Source organism: Chinchilla lanigera, unplaced genomic scaffold (assembly GCF_000276665.1).
Source record: "Chinchilla lanigera isolate Chin_1 unplaced genomic scaffold, ChiLan1.0 scaffold00067, whole genome shotgun sequence".
NCBI classification, from domain to species: Eukaryota; Metazoa; Chordata; class Mammalia; order Rodentia; family Chinchillidae; genus Chinchilla; species Chinchilla lanigera.
The window spans coordinates 4351937-4373591 of record NW_004955468.1 but is presented as its reverse complement, the minus strand read 5'-3'; the positions used below and the strand labels follow the sequence as shown (position 1 = coordinate 4373591).

The 21655-nt window shown below is 57.0% G+C and overlaps 1 protein-coding gene across 8 annotated transcripts in view; it reads right to left on the bottom strand.

The window, feature by feature from the left end:
- Window positions 1-2495: 2495 nt before the first annotated feature.
- The window catches only part of Gramd1a (GRAM domain containing 1A), a 23710-nt gene continuing 4550 nt past the window's right edge, over window positions 2496-21655 (bottom strand). For 2 of the 8 annotated variants that reach the window (XM_013522359.1, XM_013522362.1), the window contains 19 exons: window positions 15605-15815; window positions 15494-15514; window positions 14964-15048; window positions 14712-14815; window positions 14539-14634; window positions 13758-13838; window positions 12336-12448; window positions 12043-12184; window positions 11410-11617; window positions 9987-10130; window positions 8012-8130; window positions 7778-7920; window positions 6465-6568; window positions 6208-6381; window positions 6030-6117; window positions 5259-5270; window positions 4793-4900; window positions 4592-4712; window positions 2496-2961 (listed from right to left, as the gene is read on the bottom strand). In XM_013522359.1, coding sequence (XP_013377813.1) covers window positions 2869-2961; window positions 4592-4712; window positions 4793-4900; window positions 5259-5270; window positions 6030-6117; window positions 6208-6381; window positions 6465-6568; window positions 7778-7920; window positions 8012-8130; window positions 9987-10130; window positions 11410-11617; window positions 12043-12184; window positions 12336-12448; window positions 13758-13838; window positions 14539-14634; window positions 14712-14815; window positions 14964-15048; window positions 15494-15514; window positions 15605-15815 — 2167 coding nt within the window. In that variant the 3' untranslated portion in view covers window positions 2496-2868. Of the gene's footprint in view, window positions 2962-4591; window positions 4713-4792; window positions 4901-5258; window positions 5271-6029; window positions 6118-6207; window positions 6382-6464; window positions 6569-7777; window positions 7921-8011; window positions 8131-9986; window positions 10131-11409; window positions 11618-12042; window positions 12185-12335; window positions 12449-13757; window positions 13839-14538; window positions 14635-14711; window positions 14816-14963; window positions 15049-15493; window positions 15515-15604; window positions 15816-17003; window positions 17718-21400; window positions 21497-21655 lie in introns of those variants that run through there. The other 6 variants (XM_005400016.2, XM_005400015.2, XM_013522363.1 and 3 more) reach the window with 6 other exon arrangements.

Below are 21655 nucleotides of genomic sequence, written 5' to 3'. Positions count from 1 at the left end.
GGGAGGGGGCGGGATGAATCACCGCGGGGGGAGGGCGCGGCCGCCCAGCCTTTGCCGCAGCGGCCGGGAGGCGCCCGCCGCACCGGCCTCTCGGGTGGCGCAAGGCCGAGGCTTCTGCGCTCGCCTGGGGCGGGTGGTCTGGGTGTGTGTGACCCGGTCGGACTTCGGGACCTGTCATTATCGAGTCTGAGAAAGGTCATCCCTGAGATGCACAAGGGGACTTAGCGGGCAGTTTGGGGATGGGCACCTTCTCTAAACTATGGAGGTCATCCTCACGAGTTCCAGGGGGCTAGGCTGGGACGTCTAAGTGAGCTACCCCAAAAGGTCTGACACCTAGGCCTGGAGGTCACTGTACCAAGGGGGCATGAGGCGGAGGGTTCGGACTCCATCTACTGTCCCAGACCCCACCCAAGCAGGAGGAACACCGAATCCAAGCCAGAGATGCTGCTCTGGGGTGTGGAGACACGGTGTTTCAGGACCCTTGGGGAAGCGCTCCCGGCCACCCCGCTGTCTCTGACGTCATCTGTCCCTCTCTCTGCTGTCTGTCCAGCTCCCTTATGCACAGGGAGCTCACTCCTGCCTCGGGGCCTTTGCCTCGACCCACTCTCTCCCAGGTGACCCAGGTCACTCATTCCCTCCTCTCCTGAAGCTCTTGACTTCAGTGTCACCTTGATCTTCTGTGTCCATTCAGGCTACATTGCTTCTCTCGCCACAGACTTGACCTCCTTTTCCTCCTGTGTCCTTGTTGCTACCTAGCGCTACGTTCTTCTTTCACATGGTTTATCTGTTCGGTACCTGTGTCTCCAACCATGACACAGACCCCCCCAGGGGGAGGCCGCTGTCCTGGGCACCACTGTGTCGCACCTGGAACTGTGCCTGGCACTGCAGGTACTCAATGTAGATGCCACTGCTTGTTAGATCCTCCTGGTTTGCTGACTCTGAACTCACTAGTGGGGTGTGAGTCTTGCTTCCCAAGACTTTCACAGCGAGTTTGATTACACTCACTTTACACATAAGGAAACTTAGGGCTAAAGGGTCTGGACTTCTGCCCATCAGTGGTCAGTGGCTGTGAGACCCATAGATTCTGCCAAAGGGAGAGAATAGGAGCCCTTGAGAGCCCTGAGCTCTCAAGACCGGGCTGGGAGAGTGACGCTTGGCTGGAGGTGGCTGCCCGGGTCCTACTTTCCAGTTCTGGTTGGGGTAAAGTCCCAGAATTCCCCTGACCCAGCATCCTGTGCCAGCCCAAGAGTATGGGGCATGTCCAGGGCAGAGGGGCAGAGATCCAGGGACACCAGACACCTTTGTGGTCTGGGCTTTTACGCCAGCACCTCCCGAGCTGTGAAATTCCCCTGCAGAAAATAACTGCCTCGCTGTTCCCGGCTGTCCCCTGGTGGGGGATGGTAGGTGGTACCACAGCGAGGACAGGCCTTAGCAATGGGCAGCGGGTAGCCCCTACAGCCCTGCAAGCTGCTTGGGCATCTTCTGTGGGTTTGGTCCTGACCTACACACAGAACCAGTATTAACTCATTTAGTTCTTCCTACAAGGTGGGTACTGGTATTATGAGTAATTTACATGTATGGGAAACTGAGGTACTAGGTGGGCAAGTGGCCCCGATCACATAGCTAGAAGGTAGGAGGGGCCAGTGAGTTTTAGTCTGCCATGTGGCTTGCCCAAGCGCTCCTGTGACCTTTCCCTCGGGTCCTACATGACCAGGACTTGGCCTCAGCCCATTTCCTCATCTGCACCACATGACTCCAAACAAACTCCACCCAGGTGGGCCGAGGGGGACCGGCACCTTGCATGTAAATAAAGAGACCCAAGGCCAGGCCTGGAGTCTCTGCCTCCCTGCCGGGTGGCTTTAGGCATCTTTGTTACCACCTGATGGAGCCGCTGTGAAAAACACCACCATCGTCTCTGGGCACAGCACTGCAGACACACTTATTGCTCACTACTTATTTTTCTTCTCCACTTGTCCACAGTAAGCATAACATCGCTTGAATACTTACTCTGTGCCAGGCCCTGGCACATTTATGAACTCCTTGAATCAGCCTAACATGGTCCCTGGGGAACACTGTCAGCAGAATCCCAGTCCTGCACCAGCCCGTCAGAAACTGAGGCTCAGCGTCCTCTGCACTCCCTTTAGTAGCAAGCTCTCCAGATTCTTGTGCAGCGAAAGCATGCAAACCACTCCCTTAAAGCAACCCTGAGGGTAATGAGGTGTTATTGTGTCCGTTACGCAGAAGAGGAAACTGAGGTTCAAAGACACTGATTTGCTCCGGGTTACATGATCACTGGTAGCAGTTGAACCCAAGCCACCAAGAACCAATTTGTCCTTGGAGCCCCTGCTTGGACTTTGATGATGCTGGGGGGATTCCCTATCGCCTCAATGCCCACAGCCCCTGCAAATGGACAGATGCTTCCTTCCTGCCAAAGCAGGATCTGAGAGCCAAGGGAAGCCCCCACCCACTCCCAGGGCCCCACGACCACAGCCACAGCCATTTCCAACCCTTTATTGGAGCTCTGTCAGCCCCAAATAAATATAATACATTAAACCCAGAGCTGAGGGAATAGTGCACCCCACGGGGTGCCCCCCCACAACCCCAGCTGGGCAAAATAAGTTAGTGGGGGGCCTGCCAAGGGCCAGGCCAGCTCCCTGGCCAGACAGGTGATGGCAGCTGGACTCGCACACGCTGGTCTAAAGTGCATCTTGGTTGTGGTCCCCAGTTCTGTGTGGCCCCTGGCCAGGCCACAGGGAAGGGGTGGGGGCAGTAGGAGGCTCCCGGCGCTCACACCATGCCAGCAGTGGCCGCCGGGGCTCTGTGTGTCCTTCTGTCGGTTTCGGGGGGCAGCTGTGTGGCCAGGTATCCTCAGGAGAAGCTGTCATCGGACCGCGGCTGGGTGTCAAAGGGAGGGTCTGAGACTGTGATGCCTTGATGCAGCTTCTCCAGCGAGAACTTCATCTGCCGGGAGGAGGTGGGCAGCGTGAACATCGGCACCCGCAGGATGACGTCGCCCACCCCAACCCGCAGCTGAGAGGCGCCCCTGCCCCAGGTCACTTTGTGAGAAGAGCACAGCCTTGCTGGGCTTCCCACAGGCAGCAGACGATGGGCTTAATGTGAGCTTGGTACCCAGACGACCTGGGTTCAGATCTGGACTCTACTCCTTACTGAGTGACCTTAGGCAAGTTCCTTCGCTGTCCTGGGCCCTCATCTGAAGCATGGGTCAGCAACACCCTTGCTTCATGGGATTCTTTCAGGGGTTTAAAAACACTGGAACCTGCCTTGCAGTAAGTGCTCAATGCACGTTACCTATTGTTACTTTCCCTTCATGACCCTGGGTAAATTCAGGGACCTGTACCCCGGCTGCCATGCACCTCCTACCTATCTCTAAAATGGGTAACAAGAACATCCCAAGGTTAGCTGGGAGGCTCAGGCCCTCAGCACGCTTGGCACTTAGCAAAGCCCAGCTCTAGCACTGCCCGGTGTGCACCTGCTGTTGTCATTCATCCGTGAAGCCAACTCTGTACCCGCTGCGATCTGAGGGACAGGAAAGTCATCAGAACTTAACTCAGGGTGGGGATCCCTGCCTTGCCCTTCCTCTCTGTGAGTGATGGCGTTCCAGCCTTAACTCCCTTCCCACCCTGGCCTCCCCAGCCCTTGCAGCAGGACCATCTCCCTGTGTGCACGGTGAGGGTTTAAGGAGGCCCCTGCCGTGAGCCTCAGTTTCAAGAAAGAGGGATTTTCACCATCACCTGCCGCTTCAGCTCTGCTGCTCTCAGGAACCCAGTCAATGCTGGGCTCTCCCTAGGTTCCCACCCCCACCCCCACCCCGGCACTACTCCAGCACCCCACTTTTGCTCCGGCCAAAGTCCTCTCCATGGGGTGACAATATGTGTTCACTGTGTACCTGGCACTTTCCTAAAATGTTAACACATTTTTTCCTCATAAGAGATAACATCAATTATGACCCTTCAAGCAGAGGAGGTGGCCAAGGCTCAAATGGTAAAAGCGCTTACACGGGTCACATACCAGAATTTGAACCCAGCTGTCCGCACAGATGCTGTCCTTGAGCCACATGGGGTGTCTAGGTAACCCCCTCTTGGAGATGAGACTTCAATATCCTTCAGAGAATCTCTCTTTCCCCTCAGATCATGTGATCCCTTCATCAGCCCAAAGTGGGCTGGGGGAACAGAGACTAAGCTTAGCCTGCCCCTACCCACTGGGATTGGCCCCAGAAGCCACTGAGGGAGAGCTCTTTCCTTCAAATGCCAGCCTGGAGCTGCAATACCGTTTTGGTCATCCTGACGGAACTAATGCCCTTAAATAAAGTCACCTCTGGGGATCAGCAGAGTCAAGAGATGGATTCTTACTGCCACTGAACAGCTGGATCCAGCCGTGCCTGAAGGGAGACCTCTAGGACTTTTCTCCCAGATCCGAACCAATAAATTCCCTCTTCCATCCCTAACTTCCCTGGCGGCCCCTAAGGCCAGGACTAAACAGCTTCCTCATTTACAGAGGAGGAAGGCGAGCAAGAGAGGGAAAGGCACCTGAACCCAGGGGTCCCCTCCGCCCGGCCAGCAGCCGTCCCTACCTCATCCAGGAGCTCCACAGAAGCCCGCAGGATCTGCCTCCACTTGTGCGCCTCCACACTGTGGAACTGCTTCTGCAGGGCCAGGATCTCAGCCCACTCTGTGGCCGTCTGGGGGAATTTGCTGTGGGGATGCAGAGCCTGAGTGGGGCCTTGGGCTCCCCTACCCGGCCCAGCCCCCAGCCACGCAGGCTGCACGCTCACCCCTTGGCCAGGGCCAGGCTGTGCCAGGACTCGATGGTGTGGGCTGTCCTCTCCAGGGACCAGAGGCGGTAGAAAAGAAGGGCGTTGAGGGCAATGAGGACGATGAGGCTGCGGACAGTGGACAGGGGTCAGAGGTCAGGGGTCAGGGGTCCTGGCGTTCAGTGCTCCCACAAGTCAGGCACTGAGCTCGGGCTCTCCCCTCCCTCCACAACAATGACACCTTGAAGGGAAGCATGATCACACCCCGCCCCCTTCAAAGGACAAAACAGACTCAAGAGAGGATGGGAGACATCCTGGGGGCACATGACCTACAAGCAGAAAGGCCAGGTTCAAATCCAGGGCTGTCTGATGCCCACACCCTTCACCGCCACACCAGGACACCTCCCGGGGGACTGTGGGCATGGAGGAGGAGGAGGCTGCAGGGGCGTCAGCCTAGGGGCGGGGCAGTGCGGCATGCGCACCCTACCTCACACAGATCCTGCCGAGGCAGCAAGGGGGAGACGAGAGAGATGAGAGCCGGCCAGCCCCCCTCCACCCTGGTGGCCCTGAGCCCACAGGCTCCATGGCCTCTCATAGGCCGCTGCTCTTGGGAAACTGAGACCCAGAGAGCCTGAGGGTGTGGCCGACCTGCCCCTCCCAGAAGCGCACTCACCCCCACTTCCCCGGAGCGCGCACCCTCCCAATCTGTGGGCCTCCGCACGCCTCGGCTTCCCAGCCAGGTCTCAGCCCAGCATCCTCGCCTCTGCCAGGAAGTGGCCCTGGCTGCCATCCAGGGCTTAGGAGGAAGCCTGCACTGCCTCCCTGCCTCCCCACCCTGGCCCCAGTCCCTCTGGCCTGGTGTCAGGTCCGCCTCCCCTCAGAGCTACTGGTCACTGCAATGTCCCCACCATCACTCAGTTTAGGGCTGAGCACAGAAACACAAGTGAACCATACAAAGAAATGTTACTTTTTTTGCCAGTCTCTCCCCATTCACCAAGCTAATTCCACATCCTGAAGCACCTGTTCCTCCAGAAACCTTCCAGCCTCCGCCCTGGCGGGAAGGGCCCCTGCTCTTCCAGCAGGAAAGACTTCTCCACCACAAACTGGGTATCTACGCTGTCAGGAGCTCTGCTGGGCATGTCCCAGACATCCTCTCACGTAATCCTAACTGGGAGGTGAGCCCACACTCCCAAGCAAGCAGAGAGGCCCAGGGAGGTCAAGATCACACAGCCAGCCCGTAGATCCAGGCCGTACTCACACAATGCTGATGAGAACCAGGGCGCTGGGGATGCCTGCCCCAGGGCCCTGGTCCATGGACGGCTCTGAGAAACGGGAGCTGAGGGAGCCTGCGGAATAGCAACTCAGGGTTAGAGAGCCACACCCCAGGTGAGCCTGCCCCAGCACCCCCAGCTCCTCCATACCCCAAAGGAACGCACCTGAGGTGTGCATGCCAGCCCGGGCGCAGGGGTCAGGGTCTGGGTGCTGGGGCCCGTCACCGTGACCCCTCCAGCTGAGGGGCCGCTTCCGCCTCCGCAGGCCTGACAGCAAGCCCCGGGCATCCTTCCCGCCTTCCTCCAGGGACAGCTTCTCGGCCTTGGCTAGCTCTCGCTCTGGGGAAAGCAGAGAGGGCTCTGGATGTCTGTACCCAGCCGGGCCGCAACCTTCCTGGCCCCGGCCGGCTCCTGGCCCCTACCCAGGTGGTGGAAATAATCTTCAATGCCACTCCATGAGTTCTTCTCAATGAGGGACTTGACAAGGCTCCACGGCTGCTTCCGGTAGCGGATCTCTGAGGACACCCTGGGGGCAGGGAGACAGGATCAGGAGCTAGGGTCTGCCCCGAGCCCCAGGGAGGGGCTTTCTATCCTCTGTTTCAGGGAGGACCCTCTGCTGCTCACAGACAACAGACCAGCTCTGCACCCCATGGCTTCCCGGCTCCCCACTCCCCCACATGCCGGCTGACGCACCTGGCCCCTTGTCCACCCGTGCAAGTCTCGTGGCTGCCCGGGCACCATCCTCCTCCCTCACACCGATTTCTCAGCCCAGACCTCACCCCTGAACCCCTTCTTCCATCTGGCTGCTGCACCCCAACTCTACATGCCAGGTCCCCAACTCCACTTGGCAGGTCTAGGAAATAGTTCAGCTCCACATGTCCCAAACTGAGCTCCTGATCACGCTCCAGGCCCCTCTCCCCCACCCTCCCTGTCCTGGTTAATGGCAGTTCCATCCCGCAGTGGCTCAGCAGGACACCTTGAGCTTGTCCCTGCCCGCTGCCCTTTCCTTCCTTCCTGTTCAGAAGTGAACCCGGCCTCTCAGCAGACCCTGTCTGCTCCACCTACAAAACCAGCCCAGAAACTAACTTTTCTCCCTCCACTGTGCTGGACATCACAGCAGCCTCCCTATGTCCCTGCCTGCCTCAGAGCCTTTGCACTGGCCATCCCAAGTGACCTCTCACCTCCTTCAGGTTCTTACTGAAATATTCTCAGGGGACCATCTCCGACCAGTGTACTCAGCGTAAAACCCTCTGCTAGCCCACTTGCCCCCAATTCTTTTTTTTTTTTTTTTTTGGTACCAGGAATGGAACTCAGGATCTCGTGCTTGCCAACAGGCACTTGTGCCCCTGAGTTATATCCCGAGCCCCACCCATTAACCTGCTGTGCTTTTCTCCAAAGACCTTATTGCCAGGGAACACTCACATAATCACTTTTTATTGGCCGATTCCCACTGAGACCAAGATCTGGAACAGAATGGCCACACAATAGGTGCTCAATAAACAGCAGAACAACCGAACTGTTCACCTACTACTCACTCTATCACAGTTCGAACACGCCCTGCAGGCCCAAGAAACTGACCCCAGGGCCCCTTCGTCTACCCTGTGCCATTCTCAGTTCAGCGGCGCAACACTTCTGTTCCTCTGCCTGGTGGGAACCAACACTCTGCTGCCGACTATGGGTGGCGGGCAGGGAAAGGGCCCTCCAACCTTCAGGCAGGCACCCAGCCACTGCTCACCGGAGCCGGGCCTTGTTCCGGGCCAGGCCCAGAATGCAGTAGCGGTGGGCGGTGTAGAAGTAGTCCTGGTAGGGAATGCCCTGCGTCAGCACCTCCGAGTCCACCACGCAGCCGCCTGCCTGCGGGCCGCGCCGGAACAGCGTCTGCAGGGGCACACAGGAGGGGGCAGATCAGGGCTGCCCCCATGGCCACTGCTCCTGCTCCGCCACCGGCCCGGCTGCCCTACTGGCCCACCTGTGTCTCCACCACCGAGGCACTCTTGGGACCCAGGGGGTTGCTGATGGGGATAGTGTATGTCAGCACCCGGCGCTGGTGGCACTTGCTGTCCCCACTCCAGGGGCTCAAGGTCACATCTAGGGCAGAAAGGAGCGGAGTGAGAAAACCATTCTCTGGTCCTCTGCCCTCAGCAGCAGGAGACTCAGCCTTTCTGGAGGGTTTCGATTCTCCACAGGCTCATTCCAAACCCCCGCCCCTCCTCCGTGTCCCTACCCTATCCACCCCACGTTCCGTTTAAGAGCTGAAAACTTGGGATGTTGCTGACAATCAGAGCCGGGACCTCTCTCAGAGCTTCAAATGCCTCTGACCCACCTCTCCGCTCCTGAAGCCTCAGTTTCTCCTTCTGTGTTAGAACTGGCTTCTCCCCTGAGCATCAGACCTAGGGACCTGTGACCTGAACATCTTTCCTGGGAAGTCCTTGGATCCTTCACACCTCCCAGGCCCCACATTGGGGAGATTGGCCTCAGTATCTCCCCAAACCTATGCCTCTTGGGTCCCCCTTCCAAGGGTGGCCTAGTTTCCTCCCGGCCCCCACTGGAGCCCCCTGGTCTCACCTCCCCTGGTGTGTCAGCTCTGCTGCCTGTGCAGGTTTCCGGAGCACCACCCGTCCCAGCCTCCCCCAACCCCCCGGGGCTCTATCTCAGACTCTACATATGGTCCAGCCTTGTTCTGAGTCAATCTACCTAATCTGCCTAGCGAAGTCCCTTGCTCCCAAGTGCCCCCAGGAGAGAGTCTGATCTCCTCTGCTGGATGTGCCAGTCCTGCCAGTACATAAGCACAGTTCTGTGTGAACTGCATGCAACCCCACACAAGGCACAACCTCACTGATCTGCATTCGTTTTACTTGGTTCCTTTTCATCAACAGAGAAAGAAACGGACAAACCCCATCCGACCAGCCCCTCCCATGCCCCAACCTCCTTCTCAGCCTCCCTCAGCTGGGCCTGTGTCAATCCCTCAGCCTCACCTGGAGCTGTAGCTTTCCCTCTCCACACCTGGCCCTGCTGGCCACCCCCGAGGGATCTCTCCCAGGGTCTGCCTCTCTCCCTACTCGCCTCCTTTCCCTGCCTCCCTCAGTTCCTCCTTCAGCTCTTAGTTCTGATTTCACATCGTCCCAGCCGCCAGGGCTCTTAGATCACAGCTGACACCTGCAGCCCACCCTTAACTCACACCGCATCTGTAAGAGACAGTGTTTTCCTCTTGGGGTGTCTGGAGGGTGCTAAGACTTGAACCCTGGGCCTGTGCATGCTAGGCCAGCCTCGTACCTCTGAGCTACAGGTCCAGGCCTTAATATTGGTATTATTTGAGCGTATTACTGGCTGTTCTCACTGTATTCTGTGCACGGCTCATGGGCCTCCGAGCTCCGCACAGGCCTGATAGAGCAGACTTTACATGTGTGATCATTAACTTGTCATTGTTGTTTGGCAGTACTAGGGACTGAACCCACGGCCTTTGCACTGGGCTACATTCCCAGTCCTCCTTTATTTTATATTTTGAGACAAGATATAAGTCACTAAGTTGCCTAGGGTGGGCTTGACCTTGGGATCCTCCTGCCTCAGCCTCCCAGGGTGCTAGGATTACAGGCTTGTGTTACCACATCCATCTCATTAACTTCTATTTACTAAGCACTTACTAGACATTACTATCTTGGGCTCTTTTCTAGTATTAACTCTTGCAGTTCTCAGTCTCTGAGTAGACAAGCATTATGAGCATACACCCCCATCATCCAGGAGAAGAAACTGAGGCTGAGGCTGAGAACCTAGCCCAAGGTCACTCAGCTAGTAAGAAGCTGAACCACTTCTGTTCCCACAGGTACCAAACGCCCCCGCCACGCACACCACGCCAGCTGGTGGCCACCTCCTGTCTCCCTGATGGTCCTTCCTCACCCTGCCCTGCGCCCAAGTAACCACGGCATCCCCCAAGCCTGCCCGCTGACCTGTGAATTTGCACTGCTGGAGGAAGCCCTGGAGGAAGGGCGAGTCTGAGAAGAGCATCTGCTGCAGCCGCTCGGCACCCACGTGGAAGACAGAGTTGATGAGGAGCCGGCCAGAGAGATCAGGAAGCAGGGCAGCCAGGTCAGCTGTGAGGCAGAACAGGGCCTGGTGGGTATGGATCCTGCTGCTGCCCATTCCCAGACCTCTCAGGGTAGAGAGGAAGCCCACAGTGAGTGAGTGAGTGAGTGTGAGTGTGTCTGTGTTCCGTACTGGGGACTGAACCCAGAGCCTCTTCAATAAGTTACAGCTACACCCCCAGTCCTTTTTAAATGTTTTTGAGACTGGGTATTGCTAAGTCACTAAATTGCCCAGGTTAGGCCTGAACTTGCAGTCCTACTGCCTCAACCTCCCAGTGTAGACATTCCAGGCCTGCACCACCACACCCAACTCAGAAGACTCATCCTGCTGGACCTCACCAGGGTCCTTTCAGTGGAATCCTGTGACTACAGATCCTTTGCTCCCTGGTGCATCAGTGTCAGTGATTGGTTCAGGGGTAAGCTCATTCCCCAAGCTGGACCAATCAGAGCCAATGACAGAGTTTTTCCTTTACCCTGTGGGAAAAGCCTGGGGGTCAGGGCAGGGCTCTCTCTGCCCACATACAAAGGCTACCTAAAAAGTAGCTGGCACAGAGAAAATGAATATAACTGGCCCAAGCATTTTACATACACTAACTCATTTAACTCTCTTAACAACAACACTATGAGGTGTTGTTAAGACACCGGTAGGGGGCTGGGGATTTAGCTCAGCAGCACAGCGCCTGCCTGGCAAGCATGAGGTCGTGAGTTCGATTCCTGGTACCAGAAAACAAAACAAAACAAAACAAAAAGACACCAGCGGTACTATTACTTCTAACCCTACTTTTCAGATGAGGATAGTGAAGCTCAGCAAGATTAAATAATGCACGCACATCGCATAGGGAGGAGGCAATACAGCCAGGACTTAACTCTGGCAATTGATTTTCAGAGTCTGTGCTCTTACTCATCCTGCCACATAGCCTTCGAAGCAGTGTTCAAGACAGGCTTCTAGCAATATCATGGGAATGCCGCCCCTGCCCACACCCTGAAGTTTTGCTCTTCCAGTACTGGGGACTGAACCATGGATTTTTGCTCTGAGCTATGCCACCCTTGTTCTACTTTTTGCTTGGAGACTTGCCCTTGCTAAATCACTAAACTGTCCAGGCTGGGTTTAAATTTGACTCCTCCTGCCTCAGCCTACCACAGTGTGGGGATGATAGGCATGTGCTGCCAGGCCTGGCCAAACTGGGCGTTTTTAGACCCTTTGAACCAGTATGTGCCCCACTTGCTCGTCTTGTCTGAGTGAAGTCTGTCAGGTGTAAGCAAAGCCAGCAAATAAAACAGGGCCCACCTGCCTCACCTTCTTCCCCTGTGGATGAAGAAGAGTTACTGGTGTCCGTCAGCAGCTCCTCCCTGGGCAGCAGGTCCAAGGGCCCCAGGGAGGTGGGCCCTTCGGGTGGGGCGGGCTCTGCACCCAGGGGCTCTGCCACTGGGGTCACCGTCTGGCTGGAGGAGGCATCTAGCTGGTTGTCCGGCTGCTCCTCCTTGTCCTCCTCTGCCTGCAGAGAAAAGCTTGATCTACCTCACCCCACCTCCAGCCCAGCCAGAGCAGCCCCGGGGTCCACACTGGACTCCAGAGGCTGTGCAGCCTTCGGGGCAGCAGTGTGCACATCACATCTGAGCAGGGAGGACCCTGGGGCCACGTGGATGCAGGTCTGTCTTGGATGCCTGCACCATAAGCTTTCTTGCCCAACTTCACGCCTCTTGGTCTGTCCTTCAGCCTTCAGGGCTTTCTGTCCGTCCCCTTCCACCCGTTTCTCTTCCCCTGTGTGGTCCTGCTTTCTTCGTCCATCTTTCCATCCCCATCTGGCCCTCCTCTCCATCCACCTCCCCTCCCCCAGCTGGTCCCTCGCTCCCTGCCTGTCCTTGGCCTTCCTCTACCCATCTCCACCGGCACCCTCCTCTCCAGCACCTTCCCACTCACCACATCGCTGCTGGCCCGGGAAAGGTTGGGCGTAACTCGGCCGCGGCGGGACCCCACGGGGCTCGGCTCCTGGCTGTGCTCGGTGGCCCCTGAGGGGGTGATGTCACTCAGGGCGATCACATCTCCCACCTCCTTGGGGCTCCTGCAGGTGAGGGACGAAGTGGGTCCTCTGGATCCTCGAGACCCCCACACCCTCCTGGGCCTACCACTGTCCACCCAGCACTCCAGGAACTCTGCACACAGCCTCCCTCACTGTCTCCCCAATGCCTGGCCACCCTCCACCTCCAACTTACCCCAGACCATTCAGCTGCAGGGGGGAGACATAATCTTCATCCTCGCTGGTGAGGCCCAGCTCGGACCCATAGCACTGATGCACCAGGTGCCAGAGCTCGCGGGGACTCAGCGTCTGGGAAGGCAGGATGCGGTGTTGGCCTCACCTCATCTGGATGGAACCAGCCCTCCCCACCAGCCCTCCGCCTCAGCAGTTCCCCAGGCTTCCACAAGGGGGCGACATGTTCTCCTCCTCTCTGGCTGGGAATAGACAGGATGCAGCTATGGTCCCTCTAAGCCCTGGCTCTGGCCCTTCAGACTTCCAAAGTCCTTGCAATACTCCGGCCAAGTGAGGTGTCCATTCTTACAGAGAATGTGGAGCTCCAGGAAGGAGCTCAAGATCACACAAGTGACCTGAGGCAACTCAGCGATTCAAACGAGATAGGCTCGAGAGCTCTGTGTTCCCCCCGACCCCCCAACTCTTTCCCCAGGTGTCCTCAAGAGCCCTGGGCTTTCAGCTGCCCATGGCCAAGGTGGCTGAATGACAACAAGGGCGTTGACAGTGAAACAACAGTAATAGTAATAATGATGAGACAGCAGCCGTAGCTGTATGAACCAAGCTGGTTCTAGGAGTGAGGCGTTCCTCTAACCCCCTCACAGGTGCTGGCTTCTGGAAGGATGTGCTTGTGTGATATTATCTTCACTTTCAGGACAGTGGTACAGGAAGGTGCATGGTAACATGTCCGAGGTCATCTGACTGGGAAGTGGCAGAGCTGTGACTACGGGAGGCTTCAGGAAGTCTCGGAGCTAAGCCCGGGGACACCCAGCCTCAGAGGAGTGGTCATTACTGTGCATTTATGCTGGGCCTGGCTCTGGGAGCCATGAAATAGGCACGGTCCCCATTTCTGTGACTTGTCCCAGGTCACACATCTGAAAAATGATGGGGCCTGAACTGCACTTTAACCTTCCTCTGCCCCCCAGCTCCATGGAGATGTGGACTGCGTTGTCCCGCTCTCCGGCTCCTGAGTGGGACCCTGGGGAATCTGTGTTTCAGAGGCCACAGTGGGGCTGCCAGGGGTTGGGGTAAGAACCCCTGAGAAGGTAGAATGCGCACAACAGAGCCGGAGGAGCAGGCCTGGGTGCACCGAGGGGCTGCAGCCCGGCACCCATACGCCCGCCCTCCCTGCCAACAGAACGCTGGTTTTGTGTGGTGTGAAAATCTTCCCCAGCCCCAGGGACAAACTGTGATGGTGTACACTGACTTGTCCCCCCTTTACCAGAGATCAATAGGGTCAGGCCCAAGGACCCCCAGCTGCCCTGGAAGATCCTGCGGATGCAGCTGCAGGTGAAGAGAGTCAGGGTTTCCCCCTGCTCCCTGGGTTCCGGCACCCCCCACCAGCGCATGGTCACCTAGAGCCCACCCCCCAGGCCCCGCGCACACACACCTTCTCCAGCAGCGCGTTCTGCCAGAGGCGGAAGATGAGGAGGAAGCAGCGGTCACGGGCCCCAAAGGAGGTGAAGAAATGCTGTAGGCGAGGAGGTGAGAGGGGTGTGGGACCAGGACAGAGTGAGGGAGCGGCTTCCGCCTTCCCTCAGCTGTCCCTGCATCTCTGTCCCGAGGGATCCATTTATCACCCCTGTGTCCATTCCACAAAATATCCATCCCACGGCCGGCCCAGCGCTGGACGGTGCCTGGGTCACTGTGAGGAGTCCAGGGTAGAGGCGGACCCTTCTCCCGGCAGCCTCAGTCCCGAGCGGCTGGGGCTGAGATGGGGAAGCCCAGGGCATTTCCCTAGTCCTCATCACTGATCTGGAAGGACACGTCTACTCCGAAGGTTTCCCCTGCACTTCCCACTCCCTTCTGGGCCATGGGTGTGACAAGGCCATCTTGCAACCCACTGGACACGGGACAGAAGGACTCGGGGGAGAGGAGCTTCTGAGGGGAGGGGGCATCTGAGCTGCTGGACACACAGGCGACAAGGATTTCACTATCACTGCCACATCGCCAGGCAGCTGAAGGAGGGAACAGGAGGCTGCAGCAGGGGTCCGGGTAGAGCGGATGAGGCCCAGGCCACAGCAGGGGCTGGGAGACTCAAGGGCAGGTGACAGCCTGGAGAGAAGTTCAGGGCTCAGAAGAATCAGGCCCCTGCTCGGCTTTGCGGGAGGAAGAGGCAGCCTGTGGAGATCAGTGGCCACACGGCCCTGTCACCAGGTCCCCCAGCTCACCTTCTCACTCTCCGTACAGATCTGGATGGCATTGGGGATGAGCTTGGCCGTCTTTTCCTTCTTCAGACACGTCACTTCCTTCAACTGGATGGAAATCTGAGGACGGCAGGGAGGTCAGAGGCGCCAGGGCCCTGCCCCCGCCCCTCCCCTCCTCGCCCGCCCCAGAGCCTCACTGTGGTCTCCCAGCGGAAGATATTGCTGTAGAAGCAGATCCAGTTCTCAGAGAGATAGAGGCGGCCCTGGAGGAGGATCTCACGCTGCAGGGCGCAGGAGTAATCTGAGAGCCGCCAGGCGCGGGGAGAGACAGGCGGATACCCGAGTCACCCAGCCATCCTGGCAGACCACAGGCCAGCGGGGACAGTGGGGAGGGCAGAGATACGGACGGGTCAGGGGGCCGGGACTGGGCCTGGGGCGCGGGGACTCACCCACAATGAGGCGCTCCGCCTCGGGAAGTTTGCTGAACAGTTTCCGGAAGTCCTCATTGCGTTGTTTGTACGTGGGGCTTAGCATCTGGGGGTGGAGAAGTGAGAGCCTGGGTGGGGGTCCCACCCCAGCACAGCCCCGCACACTTTCCAGAGTCCCCCCAGGCTTCTCACTCAGCCCGACACTCTGAGGTTGCAGTACCCAGCCTCCTCCTAGCTTCTGTCGCCCACTGCCATTTACTGATCTCTTGTATCAGTCAGGCCCTGTGGCAAGTACCACCAGTGCCACCAACCCTTACTCAGTACACACTCCCACCATGTAAAGCAGGGCTGTTTCTTAAGGAGAGCGAGACAAGCCCAGAGACAGCAAGTGACTCACTCAAGGTCACACAGCACACAAACAGCAGCATCTATTGTGACGCTGGCTGCTAATCTCAGCACATACTCCTTGACTGCTGCAGCCTGGGCTCTTGGCCTGCAGACAGACCCCTCCCTCGCACCCCTCTAGCGAGTGCCCTCGCACAAATACTTACACTGTACCAGCTCTGCATCTTCTGCAAGAGAAAGAGAGGAGTCAGGAGGAGCCCCTGGGTCCCCTACACTCCCACCCCTCTCCCCACCCACCTGCCTGGGCTTGGACCAACCTTGCTGTTACGGATGAAGTTCCGGCTGCCCAGACTCTGGGTGCTGGGGGTCCCAGGCACCCCACCCTTCTCCAAGGAGCTGTCCGACCCCTTCTCCACCATGGTGCCTGTTTCGGGCTCAGGGGGTGGCCGGCTTGGGGGTAAGAGCTGCAGCCGCTTCCGGAGGGATGGGGAGCTGCTCGGCGAGCTCCGGCCAGAGTGGGGCGTGGTGCTAGGGCCAGGGAGAGGAAGGAGGCATGGAGCAGGCAGGCTGGGGTGGGGTCAGGCCTGGTTTTGAAGACCTACCCATGAGCCATCAAACCCCACTGACCCACTTACCCGCCTCGATCTACCCATCTACTCATCCAGTCTCATCCTCCCACTGAAACATCCAGCCACACGTGTATCCCTCCATCTATCCGGATCCCTCCATCTGTCCGGATCCCTCAATCTGTCCGGATCCCTCCATCTATCCGTGGCTCCATCCATCCATCCTTCACCCATCCACCCACCCTCCCATCTGCCCATCCAGCTGCCCACCCAGCCACCCCGCCTTGCACTGCGGCCCAGAGCAGATTCCTAACATTTCTGTGCCTCAGTGACTTCATCTGTAATCCTGGCAATGACAAGCACGTCCTCACCTTGCTTGGAGAGTTATACAATACAGGTAAAAGACTTCCTAACAGAACCCGGTACAGAGAAGGCTTGCAATAACATCTGATATTTTTTTTAACTTACTAATTCATTCATGCAACAAACATTTATTGAACAGCAACTTTCCACTCAGCTGCTCGAGCTAAAACCATACGCATGTCTCTTAATTTCTTATCCTCATGCCCTGTTTCTCACCCGTCCCAGCAGCAGCACTACCAAAATCTGTTTTTGCTACTGGGAATTGAACCCAGGGCCTTTTGCATTCAGCTATATTCCCAGCCCTTTTTAAATTTTGAAACAAGGTCTTGCTAAGTCACTAAGTTGTCCAGCCTGGGCTCAAACTCCTCCTGCATCAGCCTCCCAGAGTGCTGGGATTACAGGTGTGCACACTATTTCTTCTATGCCAATTCCCCCTGTTCCAGCCTCCACACCCTATCACCTGGGTGTCACAGCAGCCTCCTCCAGGCCCCTGCTGATCCTGTTCCCACCCCCGCACTGTTCTCACTGTAGTTGGTGCACACCTGAGTCAGGTCAGGGCCCTCCCAGCTCCGGGCCCTGCATCTCATCTGCAGGTAAAAGCAATATTCTCCCCTGGACCCCCAAGACCCTTGTGACCAGGTCCTGTCACCTCCCCTGGTTGTCCCAGCCATCCCCGCCTTTGTTCCCCAAGCTGTCCAACTTCATCCCCACACCCAGCCTCCGCACCCGGTTCCCTCCGCCTGCAATACCCATCCACAGCCCCAGCATAACGTTCCACTCTATTCACCTGGCACGCACCTCCTTGCGCAGTCTGAGGCCTGGACTCGGTGCCTCCCCGCCACCATTTGTTTTTTCAGTTTGTTTATTGCTGGCCTCAGACTGAACTGCAGTAGGTCTTGGTTGCCACGGTGTCCCTAGCACCCTACTTACAGGACATATAAATCTTAGTAAACATCAATGACTGGATGAACCGCCCTGCGCTGGCGGGAGCTGGGCAAGCGGAAACCATCAGGTAGTGCCGGTGCCCTGGGAGAGTTAACCTTCTGGCAGGAGGCAGATGTTAAACAAACAGAACCCTCAGGTGACTGTGAGATTACAAACTGTAATAAGGGCTGTGAGGCGTCGGGACCTTTAAAGGCACATTCATTGTTGACTCCTTATCAGGAACTATGTCAAGCTCTCCTCCTGATTAATTGTATTATTCCTCAAACAACTCTGTGGCCGAACCACTTGACAAAGGATACACAGCAGCTTTCTTTCAGAGTAGTATTACAATTCTGGGGGCACTGACGGATTCTGGCGTGCAGACAGGGGTGCACACAGTCCCCTCCACCAGGAGGGACTTTTCAAACTTGTCCGTCCTGCTTCCTAGTTTTAGCAATGCCTTTCCTCTGTCCAGGCTGCTTCTCTTGCCTTTATTTTCCTCCACACTGGGAAATGAACCCAGGACCTTCACGCTGAACTATAGTCCCAACACTTTTTATTTTTTTATTTTGAGACAGCGTTTTGCTAAGTTGCCCAGGCTGGGAATGAACTTATTCTCCTGCCTCAGCCTTCTAGAGCACCCTTGACCTTCTTATGCAACCTTAAGACTCTTGCTCATATGTTCCCTCCCTTCTGCGGGCCTCCATAACCCCCTGTGCAGCTCTCACGCTAGCTGTGACTTCTCTCATGGACCACTGTCTGATGACAGGTCATTTCCCCTACAGGTCTTCCCTGAGGGGAAGCCTTGAGCTGTCCTGGTGCCTGCTGGCTTCCTCAATCCTGCTCAGGGCAAGATGGAAGGAAAGCATTCACATAATAATAGTAAAGGGAATTAGTGGGATAAAATATACAAATAAGTAGGTTAAACAGATGTGGCCTGGGCCATTGCCACTCTCCTGGACCCAGTCTGCTCCTACTTGCAGCCACAGGGAGCCTGTGCCCCCAAGCTGGGCCAGGACTTCCCAGCCTCAGCCCCACACCGCCTGCAGGTAAAGCCTGGGGCCGGTCCCTCTTTGCCCACACTCTCTCTCCTCCAGCTCCTGCTTCGCTCTCCCCTCTGCCCTAAATACTTTCCTCCCACATGTCCAGGGGCGCCCTCTCCTCCCTCAGGGCTCTGCTCCACAGACATGTCTCAAAAGACACCAACCCCAGCTGGGTGTGGTGCCGCACGCCTGTAATCCCAGCACTGGGGAGGCTGAGGCGGAAGGATCACCGTGTTTGAAGCCAGCCTGGGCTACAATGTGAGTCCAAGGCCAGCCTGAACTGCACAGCAAAACCCTGTCTCGAAAAGACCAAACAAACAAACAAACCCCAGTGCTTGCTGTGAAATTCCACCACCCACCCCACCCGCCTTTCCTGCTTTTCCTTCCTCCTCCGCTCGTCCCTAGTCCCCTAGCAAGGGCCTGGTGCACAGCACAGCAGGTGCCCCGTGAACATTTGCTGCCGTGGCCCCGAGTGAATGGTCAACCCTCCCCTCTCCCAGAACTCGGACCAAACCCTCCCAGTGTGTGATCTGAGGGACTTGGACGTGAAGGCCTCAAGGCACTCCTCCCCGTGTGGCCTTGGGAGGAACTCTGCTGAGCCTCCAGGTCCTCTGCTGTATAGTGGGAATCGCAACAGTTCCCACCTCACAGGGCTGCCTGGAGAAGAAAGCAAGGACCAGCACATGCAGCCCAGCACAGAGACAGCACTGCGGTCCGACCGCTTTCCCTCTTAGCAGACTGAAACGCAGCGCCCAGCCCTGCTGTCATCTCAGCCCACTTTAGTCCAAAATGCCACCGGGACGCTGACAGGGACCTCATATGCACCTCACCAGTACCAGGAAACTCCAGCTCCGTGCTCTGTAAATACACCAAGCACCTGCCCTGTACCTGGCACTGCAGACACAATGAGTGCACCAGAATGCTGCCCAGAGAGAGCTGGATTCTAGCTGAGGACCCATGGAATCAGTACGAAAACAGGGAAATAATAATGGCCTTAGACACTGGCTACTGCTCCAGATCAGGCTGCAGCACGGCCTGGGAGCACGGGGCCAGGTGGACTAGAAAGTTATTTGAAATGCAGAATTCTGGGACCCACTTCCTACCACGGTGGGGAGGGGTGGCAAGAGATTCTGATGCATATTCAAGTGTGAAGACCACAAGATGCAGGACGGGGCGACAGGCTGTGGAGGTGGTTTCTTTAGCGAGTCTGTGAAGGCCCCACTGGGCCTGGCTCGCTTGAGCCAGGCAATGAGAACAAAGGACAGATTTGGCAAAGCTTGGGAGCAGACAGTTCTAGGGGCAGGAACGTCAAGTTCGGGGGCAGACTGAGCTTGGCAGGGAGAAGCGAGGTGGCCAGCAAGGCTGGGGCAGGGGAGGAGGGCACAGGCCCACGCTGCAGGCCGCGCTGGTCAGGTGTTTGGGCTTCACCACCCTTGGGTAGAGGAGAGTGGGGAAGGGCTCTGAGCTGGGGGTGACTTCTCACCTCTCGGGCCTGAAACACAGGCCTCCCCAACTCTCCTGAAGCACAGGTCATGGGTAGGGCTGCCTGAGGAGTTCAAACCCACAAACAGGCAGGGCCCACACCCCAGTTCTGGCTCCTGAGGGCAGGACAAAGAGGAAGTACTCAAAGGGCAGGGGCTGCCCAACCCCGGCTGCTGTGATACTGCGGGGGCGGAGCTCCAAGTGGCTGGAGGACCGTTACGGAGGTGGGGACCTGTAAAAGGAAGGGGTTTTTGCTACCACAGACTGTCTTGCCTCAAGCTTCCTGGGCCCCAGCTGGTGCAGAGCCACCTCTGCTCAGACAGAGGCAGATATATACACAGGTGTGCGTAAGAAGGAAACTCAGTGAGGGTCACAGTCGAAAGTCCCTCCCTCTCTCTCTCTCACACACACACACACAAGTAGTGTCATAAACATGTGACCGTCTCAGCCAGACTCTGAGAATAATTACCAATATACACAACTCCAGCACTACAAACGTGCCACCGGAACACACAAAGACCCAGAAAAGTTACACACGCAGTCACACACACAGAGCTGCAGCACAGCGCAGAAACCCACAGAGAATTACAGAAAGTCCCGGACAAACAGGATTTACACATAGAGCCACAGGAGTCTCAGGGAGGCATCGAAAGCAAAAAAGATTCACACAGTCACCAAAGAGAACCACACGGTGAAAAAACAGTCACAGGGAACCCCAGCTAAGTAACAAACACACACACACACATACACACACACATACATACACTCTCTCTCTCAAGGTAGATTAAGTCATGCAATCAGCACGCACATCCCAACAGTCCCTCTATCCTCATGGCGGTCACCATCTGGCAGGGAAGACAAAGCAAAGTGATAGTATCACCGTGGCAGAGAATCTCCACACTTACAACCACAAAAGACTCTGGAATAATGCAGCTCCAGGGCGCTGGGGACACACCCTGACATCACAGTGGCCAGGTTTTGAAATATCGCATAGGCGATGTTTTATAAACTGTTAACAGGGTGACATTACTCCTTCCAGAGAGTCAAGGTTCTACCCAGGGTCTCAGGAAAGAGGGTCCCAGGCCCACAGAGAGCCACAAGGGGTCTCTCTGTCTCCCTCTTCACACACACAAAGCCACAAAGAGTCTAAGCCACACACAGAAAGGCCCGGGCACATGCAACAATGTCACAATCGAATACACTCGGGAACTTTCACACAAAGCTAGAATCAGAAGTGAATGACAGACCCAACCACAGAGGATCACAGCCAACACAGGGACCCGTACCCAACAGTGGACACATGCTGGCAATGTGCACTTGCACACACAGGCCAATGAGAGTTTCAGAGGTAAACTACAGGTATACACCGGCACAGAGGGTCCTGTCCGACACACGTGCACACACTACAGTCACAACGGGACAAACACTGGCAGCTCAGTGACACGTGGAGCCACAGACGGAATTAATGGCAAATTACAAACACCAACAGCTAACAAGGACTATAGTTGCTGCACACGAGGAGCCCGGGGCACTCGTAAACACACCCCAGAAACACAATCGCACGTCGGTAATTTGTACTTGCACGAATGGAACGAGAAACACTAAGCATATACAACCAAAGGCAGATCACAGCAGCACGCAACGCGCCCCGAACGCGCACTACAGTCACAATGAGACACACACAGGTATCGCAGCACACAGAGCCACAGACGGAGTTCGTGGAAATTACACGCACCTACACCGCGGAAAAGGCTCCCAGCTGCTGCACACGTACTAGGAGCCCCAGACAGACCCACAGACGCGGCCGGGACAGGCTTCATAACCGGAAACACTCGCACACCGAGCGGAACAGGAGAGGAGCGCAGCTGGCGGCACACAGGACCCCGGGGGACCTCGGGCGCCGTCCTCCGGCCACGCAGAGGCCCCCACCCCCAGCAGCCGCGACCGCCGACGACGCTGGGAGGGGGCGCCGTCGGGAGGGGCTGCTCGG